General features: G+C 46.8%; 1 protein-coding gene across 1 annotated transcript in view; it reads left to right on the forward strand.

The window, feature by feature from the left end:
• Positions 1-2,988, forward strand: part of samd12 (sterile alpha motif domain containing 12) — a gene marked incomplete at both ends in the record, with an annotated part of 62,258 nt that extends 59,270 nt beyond the window's left edge. The window contains one exon of the mRNA XM_080837508.1: positions 2,954-2,988. Within this exon, the coding sequence (XP_080693634.1) occupies positions 2,954-2,988 (35 nt within the window). The remainder of the gene's footprint in view (positions 1-2,953) is intronic.
• Between the last annotated feature and the right edge of the window lie 14,785 nt (positions 2,989-17,773).

The following is a 17,773-nucleotide window of genomic DNA, read 5'->3' on the forward strand; positions in this document are numbered from 1 at the left end:
TTTGTGCATAGAATGTGTGCAGTCAAACGCAGGCCATAGGTCTTCCTAGGTAAAGCTGTGTGCTGGAAGCACTGCAACTAGCATAGCTGTGAGAGCTAGAATGCAGACATAAGGAGCCATCACAGGTGCAGCACTACCTTCAGTGTGTGGGCGTGTTTGAGCAGTGTGTGTGTGTGCGTGTGTGTGTGTGTGTGTGTAGGATGGAAGCAACTGTGTGTGTGTGCTGTGCCGGTGATTTAATAAAAGGAGGAAGGGTGATTACTAATGCATAGCTTGCCTCCAGCTCTCTTCCTTTTACCCTTCTCTCTCTCCCTTTCTCTCTCACTCTCTCTATGTGTTGAGTCTTTCTAAGGAACTCACCTTATGAGCACCTGTCTCTGAGACTCGCTCTCCCTTTACCTCTCTCTCTCCCTCTCTCTCGTCCGCTCTCTCTTCCTCTCCCTCTCTCCCCTCTAATGCATCTGAATCAAATTCATCATCTCCCCCTCACCACAAGACACTGGGGAGAAACCCGCTGCGCACATGGCGAAATAGAAAGAGTCTAATGCCTGTCTCTCTCCGCTTCTCCCCCCATTTCGTCCCTATTGTGTGGAAAAGTGTGCGAGGTGCAGGCGGTTGCATTAATAAACACGCCAGTCCCTTTTGTTTGGGAGGGAGATGGCGAGCGTTAACACGGGGAGACATCAGAGAGAAGTGACAAGCCAGTGCCTCACTCTTCTTCCTCGAAATCTCTGTGTGGTTTCACTCGTCTTTTTCCCCCCTTTTTAATCACTCGTTCCCCACCCCCCCAACCATCCCTTAATTCCATTCTGTGCAGGAGTCAGGGGAGTGAAAGTGGCTAGGATAGAGTTTAAGGCAATTTTCTCTGCTTGATGCCAGGTTTTATTGAGGGCAAACCTAAGAAGCTGGGTGGAGAGAAAAAAAAATGGGAAATAGCTCACAGTAGTTGAACGCTTATGACCCTTAGAGGATTTACCGAAAAAGGCGTTGCTAAAAAGAGTGAAATATCAGATTTGGAAAAGAGGGGGGGGGGGGGGGGGGAATGAGGTTTCAGTCTGTCTGCCAAGCCTCAAGAAACAGCAATCATAAGTTGCCTCGACGGATCATGGTGTGTCTGTCAGGACGTGCCAACGCTTTTGACTCCATGCCCGCTGCCAAAGTATTCGGAGCGATTTTTTTCTGAGCTTTTTTCCTGATTTGTCTTTGTAGAGAGGCTGAAGGAAGGAGCTGGGCAGAAACATGAGCATGCACTGCTAGAACTGGTGTTGCGGCGTGTTGTCTACCAGCACAGCATAGTTCTGCATGCTCCGACCCCCACTGGGCTGGCAAAACCAAAACAATACAACAAGAAAATAAATAAATAAACAAACAAACATACATTGGTAAAAAAATGAAATCCTGACCTTGACTGGAAATAGAAAACACAATGTATCATTGAACAGAACCCCAGGGGCTGTTCTCTCTCTCTCTGTGTGTGTGTGTGTGTGTGTGTGTGTGTGTGTGTGTGTGTGTGTGTGTGTGTGTGTGTGTGTGTGTGTGTGTGTGTGTGTGTGTGTGAATATGTGTCTGGATATACTGTACATGTGTGTTTTTCTTTGGCTCTTTGTGAAGATGTTCAGTACTCTGACAGCTTGTCAAGGTTCTCCCCACTAATGAAATTCAAATGGCACGTATGTATTCTGTCACAATCAGCAGGGATCTCATTCTATCACCACACAGACACACACACACACACACACACACACACACAAAAGTAATTTTTCTCTCTCTTGTTTTTGCTTTTATTTTGTTTCATATACATCATACAGCTCCAAGAAGTGCACATATGTGTGCATGTGTGATTGCTCGATGGGGGAGCTTGTGTACTTGGGTGTCCTTGAAGCGTTTGTTTTTCCGTCTGAAATCCCATGGTGTCTTGGCCAGCATTGTAGTGTGCGCTTGTGGACTGGGTTGGGCGACTGTGAATGTCAGCTATCTAGGGTGCCATGCCGTGCGGCGTGTCATCGGTCGTATATCAAGCCTCCTAAATGTCAGGTGTCTCCCCTTCACTGATGGCTCAGGGCTTATGGTCCAAACAATCTAAGAGCAAGAGAGGAGAGAAGAGGAGAGGAGAGGCGAGGGGCAGAGGAGAAGAGGGGAAAGGAGAGGAGAGGAGAAGGGAGGAGAGGAGAAAGGAGGAGAGGAGAGGTGAGGGGAGGGGAGGGGAGGGGAGAGGAGAGGATGCTCCATATGTAATGATCCACAAAGCACACTGCAGGCCACAGTTCGGTGATGCTTGCCGTAGTGATTGTGGGGATGCTGATGTTGATGTTGCTGTAGTGATTGTGGGGATACTGATGTTGATGTTGCCGTAGTGATTGTGGGGATGCTGATGTTGATGTTGCCGTAGTGATTGTGGGGATACTGATGTTGATGTTGCCGTAGTGATTGTGGGGATGCTGTCTACTGTGTCTCTTGTCTCTTTCCTTCTCCTGTTTTCCCGCTGCGTCTCCCCTGTTCACTCTCTCCCTCCTATCACATTTAATTTCGTTACATTGTCTTTCTCTTACTTGGTCTTCTGTTGCCATGCTGTCCAGCTCTGTTGTTGTTGTTGTTGTTGTTGTTTCATATTTTCATACATCTCGTGCTTCAATTCTCTCCTTCCCTCTCCCCCTCTCTCTCTCTCTCTCTCTCTCTCGTTTCACTCCTTAATCCATATGGTTCAATAAAGGGGTTCAAAAGTCAAAAAGTCTCTTATTTTTGACATTCTCTCTCTCTCTATCTCTCTTTCTTTCTCGATCTCTCTTTCTATCTCAGTCTCTCTCGTTTCACTCCTTGATCCATGTCTTTCAATAAAGGGGGTTTCAAAGTAAAAAAAAAAAAAAGTGTGGTTGGCAAGGTTGACATTCTCTCTCTCTCTCTCTCTCTCTCTCTCTCTCTCTCTCTCTCTCTCTCTTTCTGTCTTTCCTGACAGCTTCTCTGGAGAGTTCTCTGGAGTGTTCTCCGTAACCTGCATCAAGTCCTCCAGAAGAACCCCGTATCAAGTCCTCCAGGAGAACCCGCTGGCCACCACCTGATCCTGGGACAATCTTCCTCCTCATCTTTCCCAGACCAAGACCATCTCCCCTGCGGAACAGCATACCTCCTCCTCCCCTCATCACATCTATCCAACCTTCTCCAGTCCTCCCCTTCCCCAGTATCTCCCTAAACAACCTCACAATGTATCCTGTCCCCTGAGTTACTGAACCTAAAAGACAGACTCAAATACTCTCCCCCCCACTCTTCCCCCCTCTTAATCCCAGGGTTAACCTGGTGCATACCCTTCCACTCACTACTCCCGTCTGATGTCCAAGGTGCATTGACTTGAACATGAAAAAAACAAAATTTTCCACAATCCCATTTTCAACAGTGGGACATAGGGACTTGGATGACTGATCTCGGAGTCCACCTCCTGATAGATGACCCTTTGTAAGGACACTGCATAGCCTGTCAGACAAGTGCAGACCTCTGCATTTCAACCTCTCCCGCGGTCTGTTGAATATTTTACGCTGTGCACTTTACTGCCCCATCGCTTTCCTATCTGTCTGACCGCAGTCCTCCGCTCTACCACCGTCCTGTCTGTCTATCTGTCAGTGTGTGCAGCTGTGCATGCTGCCTTACAAACACACGCTCACAACCACACACACACACACACAAACACACACACACACACAAACACACATATATGAGTGGAGATGCATAGGGCCCCGAAGGGTACGCACATAAACACACATGCTCGTTTACACACACAAACATAGAGGTATATGCTACATCCTACATCCATACAGATACACACATACAACTCTCTCACACACTCAAACTAATTCTGAAGGGCCTTTTGACCAAGGTGGGATAGGGACCATTGACCTCAAATTGGTCTATGGAGCAAAACTGCTTATATTCAGTGATCACTTTGGAATTGATGGAACTTGCTCTGTAAAATACTTGGGTGGAAACTTCCTGTCCTCAGTGTGCATGTTTGTATTTGAATGTGTTTGAGTGTGTCTGAGTGTGTGTGTGTGTGTGTGTGTGTGTGTGTGTGTGTGTGTGTGTGTGTGTGTGTGTGTGTGTTGTGTCCTCTCTCTGTCTTGTGACAATGTGTGGTAGGTCTCATTGTGCCCCTTTATCCCACCCCACTCCAAACCCACTCATGTACTCACATACACTCATACACTCGCACACACAATCTGTCCTTCAGTGTCAGAGAACCTCACAACTGTGATTCAGACCCATGTGTCTTAAAACAATGGACCTGCCCTACCACAGAGGGCGCCATCACCGTCTAACCTCGGGCAGCATAAGCATACCAATTCTCTCTATCTCTCTCTCTCTGTCTCTCTCTCTCTCTCTCTCTCTGTCTCTCTATCCCTCTCAGACTCACTCACTCACTCTTCATGTAGAGAGAAGTGAAGAGGGAATTGAAAATAATAAGAGAGAAAAGAGGAGAAGAAGAAAGGGATCCAATAGCTCTCTAAAGATGCTGTTTTACTTTGCTGCTTGCTCACTGGGGATTATTTTTAGATATGAGATTTGCAATTGTTATCAGGAAAAAAAGGAGAGAGAGAGAGAGGGAGGGAGGGAGAGAGAGAAGAAAAACGAATGTGTAGAGAAGTGCTGGAAAGCTGGCGCACTGGACTGTCTGTCAGCGAGGAAATGTATTCATCCTCCTCTCGTCACAGCTCTTTCATTTCGAACAAAATGTAATATATTGCCTAGTGTTACTGTAAATGTGAAAACGGCCTATCACTGTTAACAATTACAGGGGCTTTTATTAACTTACTAAGCACACTGAACGTTTTAGGTGAATAGTCCTGTCATTGCTTGGCCAGTGTCAGCTGTGTGTTTAAAAAAAAAAAAAAAAAAAAACTCTAGGCCACCTGGGCTAGCTCTTTTGAGCCTGTAGCAGACATTAGGGGCAATACGTTTCACTCAAGCCACTAGCATTAGGAATAACAAACGGCTGTTAGCGCCGCAGGACTTCCACAGATATGGATCAGGTGATGATGGTAATGGAGTTTTCAAAAAAGAAGCTATGATGCTCTTGAACAGAAAGAGGCTGGGGTAGGTAGAGGGTAGACGATTTGATCAAACTTGCGAGGGTTAATTGGAAAAGGTAATTACGTAAATGTAAATGACATCCATCCGTTGTATTTTTCACTCCATTCTGGATGGTAGCTTAAAGAGGTGCCTTGGTGGGAAAATGGGCTCCAGACTGTATGTTACATTCAGGAGTGGAAAATCCAGGTTCATAAACGTAAAAGATAAAGGTATGCCCAGTTCATAGAGTCGGCCAATCTGTGTTTCCTAATTAGCACAGTGGTTGAGTGGACAGGTGGGTCAAAAGTGTAGCATGGCCTTTACTTTCATAGCCTGGAATATTCCACCTCTGTTTATTTTTTGTCTCCAGTGGATTGCCCAGCTGAGAGGCAAATGCCTGGCTCTGGAGTTAGCCTAGCATAGCATAGCAGAGCCCCCGATCACGCCAGACGCCACCAGGGACCGGGTGGGTCGCTCAGATGACAATGTGTGTGTCATTATTTCACGCCTCGGTGGAGACCTGGTGTCAGGATCCCCTTATGGGGGGGGAGGGGGGGGGGGATTGTAAAGAGGGGGGTAGAGGTGGTGGTGCTGGTGGCTTTTGTGATTAACGCTGGTGCTCAGGGGAGGCGGGGGTTGGGGGCATATTCAGTGAAGGGTGGCGTGCCAGCCTGTCTCCCAGAATGCTCTCTGTCCGCAGGGCTGCCATGGCGGTTGCGTACAGAGCCTCAGCTGAGAGATACCTGCCCCAACCCTTCCCCCCCTGTACACTCCTTTGCATATCAGCCATGTATGTTACTTGTTTGTTTGTTTATTGTTTGTTTTTGAGAGGTGCTACATATAAGAGCCTCTCTAGCACTTTTTTTGGCCACGGTGCAGAAATGCTCGTGAGCACATCACTGATAATCACTTTATTATCTTGCACGTATACACACCCAAGATGACCGTGAAAACAATCTCTCTGGGCCTGAGTCTTGAACACAGGCAATGCACGCAAGAAGCCCTAAAGCTCTCCCCAGGTGTGGTGAAGACGTTGCTTCGTCTGCAAAAAGGAACTCTTTTGCACTGGAGCCAAGTTCAGTCATATAACTCCAGGTGAAGCCATTGATGGTTAAAAAGGAACAGAGAATCCATTAGGGGTTCTTCAACTTGGACGAAAAGAGAGAGGCCTTTGCTTTTCACGAGCGCACTCCAAAAAACACATACGCAGGCAGTCACGCGCAGACAGATATATTTTTACTGGTACACACCTTATTTTACACAGAGATTATTTTTACACACATGCCCACACACACGCTTGTTATCCAAACACAGAGACACTCATTTAAAAGCACTTAGACTGTCATTATCAGATATTATCAGACGTTGTTCGTTCGTACAGTCCCATGCTCACAGCACACAGACGGAAGAGTGTTTAATGTTTGCCACTCAGAAAGCATGTCGCTCTTAACTCTCTGGTCTCCCCCTCCCCCTTCAGATATCCATATAGGGTGCCTAATTATGAGTATTGATGACTATATTAATATGAATATTATAATAAATATTACTATATCAATAACTGTGTTGTGTTTTTATTTTATTGTGTGTCATTTCTGGCCAGTAGTTAATCATATTTATGTATTTCCTGTGACACTCTCCCTGCAGGGTTTGTAATGAATAGGGAAGGAACCCTGCAGCATTGACTTGCAGCACCTACCGGGCAGATTCATATCCCTGGCCTTCAAGAGCTGAGCATTTAGAATTTATATATATTTTGCAATGTGCTGCTTTATTTTTTTTTTAGCTACAGACTGGACTACATTTCTGCCCTAAGGCCATTGTGTCATGGGATCGTGGGTGAACGGCAGTTGGAGCGTTAGCCTTTTCAGCATACCTTTAAAGTGGTGATGTTGAACGAGCCTGAAGAAAGACCGAGAGAGGGAGAGAGAGAGTATCTGCCAGCTCCTGGGCCTGTTGTTGCTGAGGGGGGGATTTCCAGTTTTCTCGAGCCTTGACTTTTTAAGTATGCTACTTTTTGTGTAGCGTCAGCTAATGTTCATTAGTGGAACTTATAATAGAACACCACAAATGTTAAACATTGGGCATTGGCTGAAATGCAGCGGACATTATGAATCCAAGTCATACTTTCTGGAAAGCTACGGATGAATGGAAATCAAGCATGTGTGAATTAATGGGAGCAGGAATGTTATATTCTTAGAATACATTCAATTGTAATGATTCAATGTAATTCTCCTAATCTTAACTCTATTTCCGTTCATAAAAGATTACAAGTCGCCAGTTTCTCTTCACACTTCTCCATCCATCTCCATTCCGTGCGCACACACACTTCCTCTTACTCTCTCTCCCTCTTTTTCTCCCTTCCTCCCTCTCTCTGTCTCTCTCTCATGTCACTTTCTCTCATGTCACCTGTGAAGGCTTCCTCAGGGCTGCTGTGAATAGGAATGGACTGGTAAATGTGTGCACACAGACAGACAGAGGGACATCAGCAGCATCAGCAGTAGTAGCAGGACAGGGGCCTTGAGTGGGCAGTCAGTCAGCCAGTCGACCAGCATCCGGTCCCGCAGCTCACCACTCCACTGCTGATGAGGGGCGTCAAGCGTACCTGACGGAGAGAAAGAGAGAGGGAGGGGGTGAGGGATGAAGGGATGGAGGGAAGTGACAGGAAACCACTGGGGCTCCATCCCTCAGTAGCCCTAAGGCAGAGGACACCTCTGCAATCTGGACCTGCTTGGCTCAAGATCTCTCTTCCTCTACCTCTCTCTTCCTCTGCCTCTCTCTCTCTCTCCTCCTCTGCCTCTCTCTCTCTGCCTCTCTCTCTTCCTCTGCCTCTCTTTCTCTGCCTCTCTCTCTTTCTTTGCCTCTCTGCATCATTCCATCCATCTCTCCTACGTATCCCTCTCACACATATTTCCTTCCTTCTTTCTGTCTCTAGGTATGTGCTATTCCCCATGCCTGCTGCTATTTTCTCTCTACATACCATAAACATTTATATATCTGTAGTATATCACTCGAATTTCATAGTTTTCTTTCACATTCTCATCTGCCGCAGTATCTTATTTCCCTTATCCATCTCACACATTTCTCTCCCTCGCTCTCTCTCTTATTCTTTCTCTCCTTCTCCCTCTATTCCCTTCCCTCTGTCTCTCTCTCTCCATCTCCTTCCATCTCTCACTCCCTCCATTCGTATGGTGTTGTCAGTGCACGGCGGCTCTTCCTTCATGAATTAAACATGTTTGACACCCCGAGCTCTCAGATAGCCAGATAGCACTGTGGACCTGAAAAAGCATTGTGTGGTTGGAAGGGTGGGAGGGGGGGTGCTGTGTAGCAGCTTTGGAGGTGGGAGAAGTGTGTGGGGAGGGGGGGGGGAGTGTGCGTGTTCTCTCCCTTGTTTCCCCTCGTCCGTTTGTGGGTAGGTCATGCGTGCGCCTCCCCTTCTGCCTCCTGTCGTGGAGCGAGTGATGGGAATGCGTAGATTTCTATCAGCATATGGTTCCCCTCGCCCTGAATTACCGTCAGACGGGTTCTCTCTCTCCTCCTTCCCTAGTCTCTCTCTTTCCCTTCCTTTCTCTCTTCTTCCCTTACTCCCTCTCTCTCGTGTCCGTTCATCTCTCTATCTCTTATACTTGTCTACCCGCCTCGTTTGGCGTCATTTCCCCCCTGTGTACTCTCAAAGGACTAGCAGTGCAGCTAGCTTTTTTGCTTACATTATTGTATTGCAAGTTTATTTTGGGTTCTCTGCTCCCAGAAATCCCTGATCCCCAGCCCCCATTTCTACTTTTAGCCATCGTTTGTTCGCTTATTCTCACCGGAACAAACACACACGCACACAGGAACACACACACACACACACACTGTGTTCACCAACACACTACAGTTATGTTCAAGTAAAAGTTGTGCAGTGTGAGAGACTTCCTCTCTGGAGGAAGTGTAAGGGTTCAAGGAGTTCAGTAGTGAACAGTCTTTCTGTGTGACTGCCTCAGTCATGTTCACTTTATCAAAACCTTCTCGACGGTGAGTGTGTGTGTGGCTGCCTTTGTGCTACCTCAGTTTCTGTGTGTGTGTGTGACACCATGTGAGTACAGTACAGTGTGTGAAAGTGTGTGTGTGTGTGTGTGTGTGTGTGTGTGTGTGTGTGTATTTGGTGTTTACAGTCTGTGAGTGTGTGTATGTGAGACAGTATGTTGGCAGAGAGGAGTGTTCTCACCAGGAAAGTTCCAGATTAACTTGAGTCAGAGCCATGCACTCACGAAGCACCTGGCCTTTCGCCTTGACTAACCCCCCCCCTCTCTCAGTGTCTCTTTACTTCCCCCCCCCCCCCCATCCCTACCCAAAATAAACTCCTCAGGGCTTCTCTCTGCCTCAGTGGATGTGTCATACGCTTCTTAATGAGTCATCATCTCTCTCTCCCTCGCTTTCTCTCTGTCACTGTCTCTCTCTCTCTCACTGTCTCCCTGTCTTTATCCCTCTTTCCATTCCTTTCCCTGTCTCTACATTTTTCCCATGTTTCGATGGAGAAACATCCTGAGACATTCCTGACCATGAAGTCATCTCGCCCGCTTCCTCTGTGGTGACTGATGTGTATGGAATGTGTCTCTTCCTCCGACCTTCCTCTCTCTCTCCCGTTTGCCCTCTCTCTCTCTGTTTTTCTGTGAACTTTTCCCATTCCCAGGCTCGTCCTGTCTCTGGCTGAAGCTTCCATTGCCTCTGCTTTTTTCCTTCAGCTTCTCTCTTGTTCTCCAGCAGTGAGTTATTCTGCTCTCTCTCTCTCTCTCTCTCTCTCTCTCTCTCTCTCTCTCTCTCTCTCTCTCCCTCCCTCCTCCTGTGTCCTTCACAGCTGTGGGCAGACAGCACTGAGGGAAGCACTGCTTATTACGCAGCGTTTATGTGTCGGAGAGAGTCAATTACGCCACTGACGGCAAAGAGGGAGGGAGACGGATAAAAGAGAGGAAAAAAGGGACGGCGAGGAAGAAATTAGTGTTTGCTGGAGCCCTCTTTTTCTCCCCCCTAGGGTAGAGTGTGTGTGTGTGAGTGTGTTTGTGTGTGTGTGTGTTTTGCTTTAGCAATGTTTGTGTTTGTTTGAACATGTGCGCAAAGGAGGAGGAAATTACACCATACACTGACATATATGTGTGTGTGTTTATGTCTGCGAAAGAATGCATACAGAAGTACATGCTAGTGTGTCCTGGCCTGTGTGTGAATGGGGGGGGGGGGGGGGGGGGGGGGGGGGGTGTTTGTGTGTGTGTGTTAGTGTGTTTGTGTGTGTGTGTGTGTGTGTGTATAAAAAAGAGAGAGAGAGAATGTGTGTGTGAGTTTGTGCTCACACACACTGTTGTGCACACACTCTCTGCTTTGAGGTGCAGAACCTCCACAGGTGGCCTCCCACTCCCCACACAGCCACCTCACCGCAGGGGAAGGGAAAGCACTCCAGCCCGGGTCTCAGGGATCCCGCATGGAGGTGCCAGCGCTGATGGAGCACTGCTGGGAGCCCGAGCTTGTTACAGTCCAGCGACCGGCTCGGCTACTAATGATGTCCGTCGGCCTCTCGGTTCTTCTCCGCGCCTCAATTAAAGTGTCTCCCGTCTCGTGAGGTTTGTGTGTGTCTGTGTGTGTCTGTGTGTGTTTTGGAGGGGGGTATATTGCCACCGGCGCTCCATGGCTGCCAGCTAATGAGGACCAGACTCTGGCGTGCTCACTGTCACCTGTTAGCGTTAGCATTAGCGCTGACACACACACACTCTTTTCTTCTGTTCCATACCCTAACCCCCCCCCCCCAAAAAAATAGAAAAGAATCTTCAGAAACATTCTTGGCGACTCTCCGAATAATGTCTGAATGATTACTTCATCAAAAAATGGAATCAAAGAAAGGGAGGGAGCAACTGTTTTTTTCGGGGACGGTGGAGACGAGCTAATCTGAGGCTGGAGAGCTCTGCCTTGCCTGAGGGGTGCTAGGATAGTTGTGGTGTCAGCACTGATGTGTCTGTACCACTGGTCCTGGTGGCAGGGGAGAGTGCTTCATTTTTGCTCCAGCCTTTTGCCCCGGCCTAGGCCACCGCTCTTTCTCCACACACACACACACACACACACACACACACACTCACCACCTCTCCCCTGGGGAGTGCTGCTGCCTCCTCTCTGTGGCCGGTGGCCTGGCCAGTAATAAGCTGGTTCGGCTGTTTTGTGGCGTCCCACCATGTCCCCCGTCGGACTCCGAGGGTGCAAGTCGACACCGAGCGGGAACGTCCCCCCTCTGGCATGGAGTCCAGGAAGTGCAAATGAGACTCGGGATACTGCAAGTTCAGGTGCTTATACAAACAGTTTTTCTTTCTCTTCTCTCTCTCTTAGACCTGACTCAAGTAGTTTTTTTCGTGTGCGTGGGATTACATCGAACACGCGTCACTCTCATGTAATCATGTTCTTTCATCAACCACCACTCCTGTGTGTCACAATTCCTCTGAATCATTTATTGGGTAATTTGAAGGGAATTTGAACCACAAGAAAATGTGATTTTCTCATATTCAAAATGGGAAGGCCATATAAACGTACAGGATCTGACAAGCCCGGTTTGTCTTCTTTCTTTCTTTCTTTCTTTCTTTCTTTCATTCTTTCTTTCTTTCTTTCTTTCTTCAATATCACACTCTCTTTCTCTTTCTTTTTCTCTCTCTTTGTCTCTTTCTCTCTGTCCCTCTCATTCTGTTCCACTCTCACTCTCTCCCCACCCAACATGTCTGCGCAGGGTGCGTGACCACTTTGGCCAGGCTCCAGGCTATTCAGGTGGAAATGGCACAGCGTTCTCACAGGAGTTCACTAGAGAGGGACAGGGGGGGTTAAACCACACACACACACACACCCTTCTCCATCTTCCCACACACACACACACACACACACACACACACACACTCAGGTGATCGTTAAAACACACCTTCTTTTTGTTTCCTGGTCAATGCTCGTACGAGCATGCTATCACCAGAAATATGCAAATGTCTCCTCTGAAATGAAAGCTGATTTTGTGCTGTGGGCAACATGGAACATGAGTCATTGCGAAATTTATTTTGGGGAAGTACACTCCTTCCCATATTTTTTTTTTTTCATTTGCTAATTGACAAGTTTCGAGCTAAGTTTCGCACCAGCGAATTGTGTCAGTTATATTCGATCCTGGCTCTAAAGCCAAGTACTGCTCTGGTCTGTCTCTGTGCTTCTACATGGTATACATTCTGCACTGTCAAAGTATCTCCTTTTTTTGACGAGAAACTCTTGTAAGTTCAAACATTCTTAAAGTAGCCATGGAACGCATTCTCGATAAGTAGCACACCTTATGGCAGCTCAAATTTTAATGTATGATCACTTACTCATAGTAAATATACTGTGTGTAGTTAATATCGAGCGTGAGTTTCTGTCTTTTCCTTCTGTAAGCACATGGTAATGTAATGTTTACGGCTGTGTGCTTTCCCATTTCTGATGTTTGCATGTTTGGGGAGTGGGGGGGAGCCGCACCTAGTCAGTTTCTGGGTCATTAGCTTGCTTGTGATGCAGCGCCGCACAAACCATCAGGAGGAGAGCGCCGAGCATCCTTCACGCTCGGTAATTGCCACGGCCCTCGTGATGTCCTTGAAAATAAATGTCTGCAACGGCACGTCTCATCCTGCGCCCTGTGTGTGTGTGTGTGTGTGTGTGTGTGTGTGTGTGTGTGTGTGTGTGTGTGTGTGTGTGTGTGTGTGTGTGTGTGTGTGTGTGTGTGTGTGTGTGTGTGTGTGTGTGTGTGTGTGTGTGCATGCAGCGATACATAACAGGGACCCTGTTGTTATTGTTGCAGTGGCAACTTGATATCACAATTACTTCCCTTTTTATAGCCTCCTCCTGACAAATTGCTCCTTGATATTTTTCCCCTCTCAAGAAACAAGAGAAAGAGAGGCCTGTGTTACAAGGATCGCAATGTGGCTTGGGGTCTCGAGTGTGACCCAGAAGATAGATTATTGTGCAGAGGGAGAAGATGTGCCATGTTTCTAACAGTCCCTTTGAGTGAGGGTGAGTGTGTGTGTGTTGTGTGTTGTGTGTGTGTGTGTGGCAGATTAAACATGTGTGAGCTTGGCTCTGGGCCTCTGTCTGGGGGCTCAGCTGGCAGCTAGCTCTGCTCCCGGCTCTGTTGTGCCCCCTGGGCATCTGCCTTGGCGAGGCTCCGCACTGTGACAGCTGGGGCCGGGGTGCCAACGCGGGCAGATGACTGCCACTCCAACGTCTCATCCTGTTGAAAAAGACACAAATCCAAAAGGGTAGATGGAGAGAGAAAGAGATATAGAGACAGAGAGATCAGGGAGGGATAGGGTGACAAAAAAAAGCTATGGTATAGAATAGATTGGTCATGATATTTGCACACATTTTCCAGTCCACGTGAGATGCAGCCAAAAGCCTCAATGTCTATCATATTCATACATACAAAACATTGCACAGTACATACAGATCATTAAGAAAGGGTGATTTCAAAGTGGACTATACTGAATAGGGGAGTAGGCACCAGGTGTCATGTCAACAAACAACGAACCAAGGGGGCTAGTCTCTAGTTTTCATGTAGCCTTTCTGTAGACAGAGTTTCAAAGAAGTGTTGCAGTCCATTCATGTATGCTTTTTTTCTCTGTCAGCCATTGTCCACCTCTCTTTTCATATCTACTGTACTTGAGGATTTAAGATTATTGTTATAAAGCTGTCTGGTCTATTGTGAGCTTTGTGCAGAGGGGAAGCCTAATACCTAGCTTTAGTCGACAGCACTTTGATACCTCTGAAATGAAGCCTTTTGAATTCGAAATTAAAAGGACGAGTCAGGAGACCAGATAAACATCTTTGGGGGAGCGAATAAGAGTCGGTCTCCGCCTGCTTTTCTCCGCAAATTCATTATGCGTTGTGATAATGCGCGGCTCCGACTTCCGACCCTGCATAACCGGATCTGCCGGAGAATTCCCAGTTGCTCCACACCTCTTCATCTCAGCGCAGCCAGCTTATACGTTCTGAAGTGCAGCATCCCTCCCACTCCCAGGTCCCCCCCATCCCCCCTCCCTCCCTTGATGAGAAACACATGCATTTTGTTGGCTGCGTTAGCGCAAGCTCCTGTCATAATTACCAATGCCGTCCTCTTAACTGCGTGGGGATTGAAGCCGCTTTGTTACGGCTCACAATGATTAATTGCATTCCAGAGTGATCGCTCCAGTTCTCTGGCTTATAGTTCAGGCCCAGGCTTGTTAGGAAACGAAAAAAAAATCATGCCTCAAAATGTCCCCCTTTTAGTAAAAACTAATTGCACAATGAGATGAGATAAAAGTCCAGGCGTGAGGTTCAGGACGAGGAGTGTCCTGGAAATGTACAGTACAAAAATATCCTGGACCTGGTGTAGGTAATGAGAAGTGGAATTTATTGTTTTAGTTTCCATTTATCAGATTTCAGTTCCTCTGTGCTTCATTTCCCGTGAAATTTAAGTGGCAGTCCTATGATTCGTTTAGTGACTAAAGTGAAATTGTAGAGCAGGGTTGTGTAGTCTTCTAGATTCAGTCTAGACTGCCCAGGGAGTCACCAACTGACAGATCTCTCTCAGGCTTTTCCATACCTCTCTTAGCCACATTCCCAGTGGTGCCAAGGGTAAGGAAAAGAGGAAATGAACACTTCACATTTTTTTCTCATCAGCTTCTTCGATGGTAGAACAGATGGTACAGTGTCGCAATGCTCTCTCTCTCTCGCTCTTTCTCTCTCTCTCTCTCTAACTCAGTTTTTTGCTAAAGCAAGGACAAACCCAGTGCCCATGTTTCCATTCTTTGAAGCTAGCCTTACCTTTGCTGTCATTAATCTTACCAGTGGTCCTCTGATGTGTGGAGATGTGGGTCCACAGAGCTCTCACATCCTGGAGAGCTGTCCGTCCATCTGAGGTGTAAACCTGTCCCCCGACCCACTCATGTGAGAACGGCTCTTTATGGTGTGTGAATCTGCCATCTTCTCCTCTCCCATCCCCGAGGGCAGTAAAAGAAAAGCTCATGTTTACAGTCCGCGAGGCCTGTCCATTGCTGGAGCAAAGCCTGTGTCTGATAAATCACACCATGCAAACGGTGTCGTCTTCCATTCCATGGAGCGCTTACAGACAGACAGACAGACAGACAGACACACACATACAGTATATGCATACTCCCCCTCTCTCTTTTGCTTTCTCTCTGTCCATCTTTCTCTTTCGTTGTATGTTGTGGTGACACGAGACAAAAAAGGGTGAAAAGTTCATGTTTAGATGAACCCCCCCCCCCTGTCCTGCAGGGAGCTGGGAATACCTGCAAGGGATCATTTACGGCGCTGCGTTCCAGTCAAGCAGCGCCACACATCTGGAGCAGCGGAGGCTCGCACCTACACATTCTCACAAGAGCTGGGTGGCAGACTCCACAATGCACCTCTGGGTTGACTGTCTGGAAACTGTGTTTGCGTAGATGTGTCTCACAGAGTATCTCTGTGTGTATGTGCGTGGTGTGGGTGTGCGTGGGTGTGTGTGTGTGTGTGTCTCAAGTGGCGTTTAAAGTTACTGTACTTGCCGCAGGAGAAGTCAGGCACATAAAAAGAGAAAGTCCGACTGGCAGGGGCTTCCTCCATTCTCTCTTTGTTTCGGCTCTGGGCTCCCTCTTGGAAAGGCTGTAATGGTTATATAAGTTTAATAGCTTTCACAGAGAAGTGACTTGCATGGGTAATGCAAAGAACAGATAGCCCATGTGTGTTTGCTGTTTAACCATGCACCCACCACCTCTCAAATGGAATCTTCTTAACACTTTTTAATAATGCTGGCATACGACTTTCATACAGGGTTTGATTCAGTGGTGCTGATGCTGCCGACTGATAAAGCATTGAAATGAGATGGATGCTGAAACCGTGGTTATGTCTGTGATATAAGAAAATTATTTACTTTTGTAATAAATATGAGATGAAAGGGCTTTATCATACAGAAGAGTAAACGTGCCTGTAATCTACATGTTGGCCTAAGGCTGTGTGCCCATACCTTCTCCTGCGTGGTATTAATAGTAAAGAGGCTCTGAGAGACCAGAGGTCTGCTTGCACACACACACACACAAACATATGCATGCATCATTTGATCAATGGATTTTATTTCTTGAGCTTGCAACACTTTTGTTATCTGTTTTGGCATATGTGGTAACTACTATATCTAGAATCAGCTGTTTCGTGTCTCCGCGGACACACGCCACAGTCTTCAGGAAGAGTGATGGCTATCTCACACGAAAAACAAACTAATTCATGAAACTCCTCCACACACTGATATTCACAAATGATCAGTTTCTCTCTTCTGCTTTTCTGTCTAAACCTGAGACATCTTTTATATTCTGTTTACCTAATACCAGCTATAAAGCACATTCTGTTCATCTCTTCATAGTTGTACTGCTGTTTGTTAAATAGATGAGTTGATCCATCTGTGTCATTTTTGTACTTCTGTACGTGGTGGGTCTGGTTTTTCTGAGGTCTTGATAAGACACATTTGGTTGGCTGTCATCCAGCCTCAGACTCTGATGGTGACAGCAACACATGGGCCACAGTGGCAATCCCAAAAATCTCTTGAAATCTAATATTACAACACGACATTTAGATCCAAAGGGCAAGGCTTGTTGTGTCAAGATATTTTGGCAACAGAGCTTCGAGCCTTGTCATGCATACATACATACATAAAAATATACGGCATATCATACATTTCATTACATGTTTGTTTGAAGCATTATATTATGCTTCCAGCTTTCCTTTCAGCAAGATTTGGCAATGCTGTACCTGCTACTCCTCCATGTCCATACAGGTAGGATAAATAAATCACAAAAAAAAACATTGATTTTCATTGGATGAATAATATCCGTGGTAACCAAATAGTTTTAAAACGTGGCACCCCTCCACAGCTGGTTGTGACAGCAAAAAAAAAAAAAGGTTCACACAGAGGCACATGATTTTTTTCTTTTTGTTCCCTCTTGTCTAGTTAGTGATATTATCAGGACATCTGACACATTGAGCATGACATGTAGCCCAAATATTTCGCCACATCCTCTCAGTCTGACGAAGTGGAGTGAGGCAGGGAGTGCAATGAAAGCAGGGGGGGGGGGGGGGGGCCTCTCTCCTCATGTGTGGTGACGGCCGTGTCATGCCCCGGCGACGGCACAGGGAGTCTGTCTAACACCAGTGGCTTCTTGAGCTACAGCTGGAAGGCTGAGGCCTGGAAGCGAGAACAAGGGGAAGTTCAAAGGGGCGAGGACGGCCCGACTCAGATCTTTTGGCAGAGGGGCAGATCGGGGGGAGATGTGGTGCATTAGCACTCTTGCTGCATGTCTTCAAAGGGAGAGAGAGGGGGGGGGGGGGTCTTATGCCTCTGTTTGTGTGTGTGTGTGTGTGTGTGTGTGTGTGTGTGTGTGTGTGTGTGTGTGTGTGTGTGTGTGTGTGCGTGCGTGTGTGTGCGAGAGAGAGTGAGTTTATAAAGTATCAAATCCTTTGTCATTGCTGTTTTCATTGCTGTAAAATCATTCACTCACTAAGCGGGGTATACAAGATGTGTGTTTAAGTTGTTAATTGATGTGCTCAATTCAATTGATGAGTTTTTACAGATGTCGTTTTTAACCGACGTCCATGTGTGAAGCTATGTCAAAACATGCGGATAACACAAATAATACTGTAGCCATGAAAAGAGACAGTTTGTGAATGTGGGAAGACCCTTTATTAT

This window comes from Sprattus sprattus (genome assembly GCF_963457725.1).
Source record: "Sprattus sprattus genome assembly, chromosome: 4".
NCBI classification, from domain to species: domain Eukaryota; kingdom Metazoa; phylum Chordata; class Actinopteri; order Clupeiformes; family Clupeidae; genus Sprattus; species Sprattus sprattus.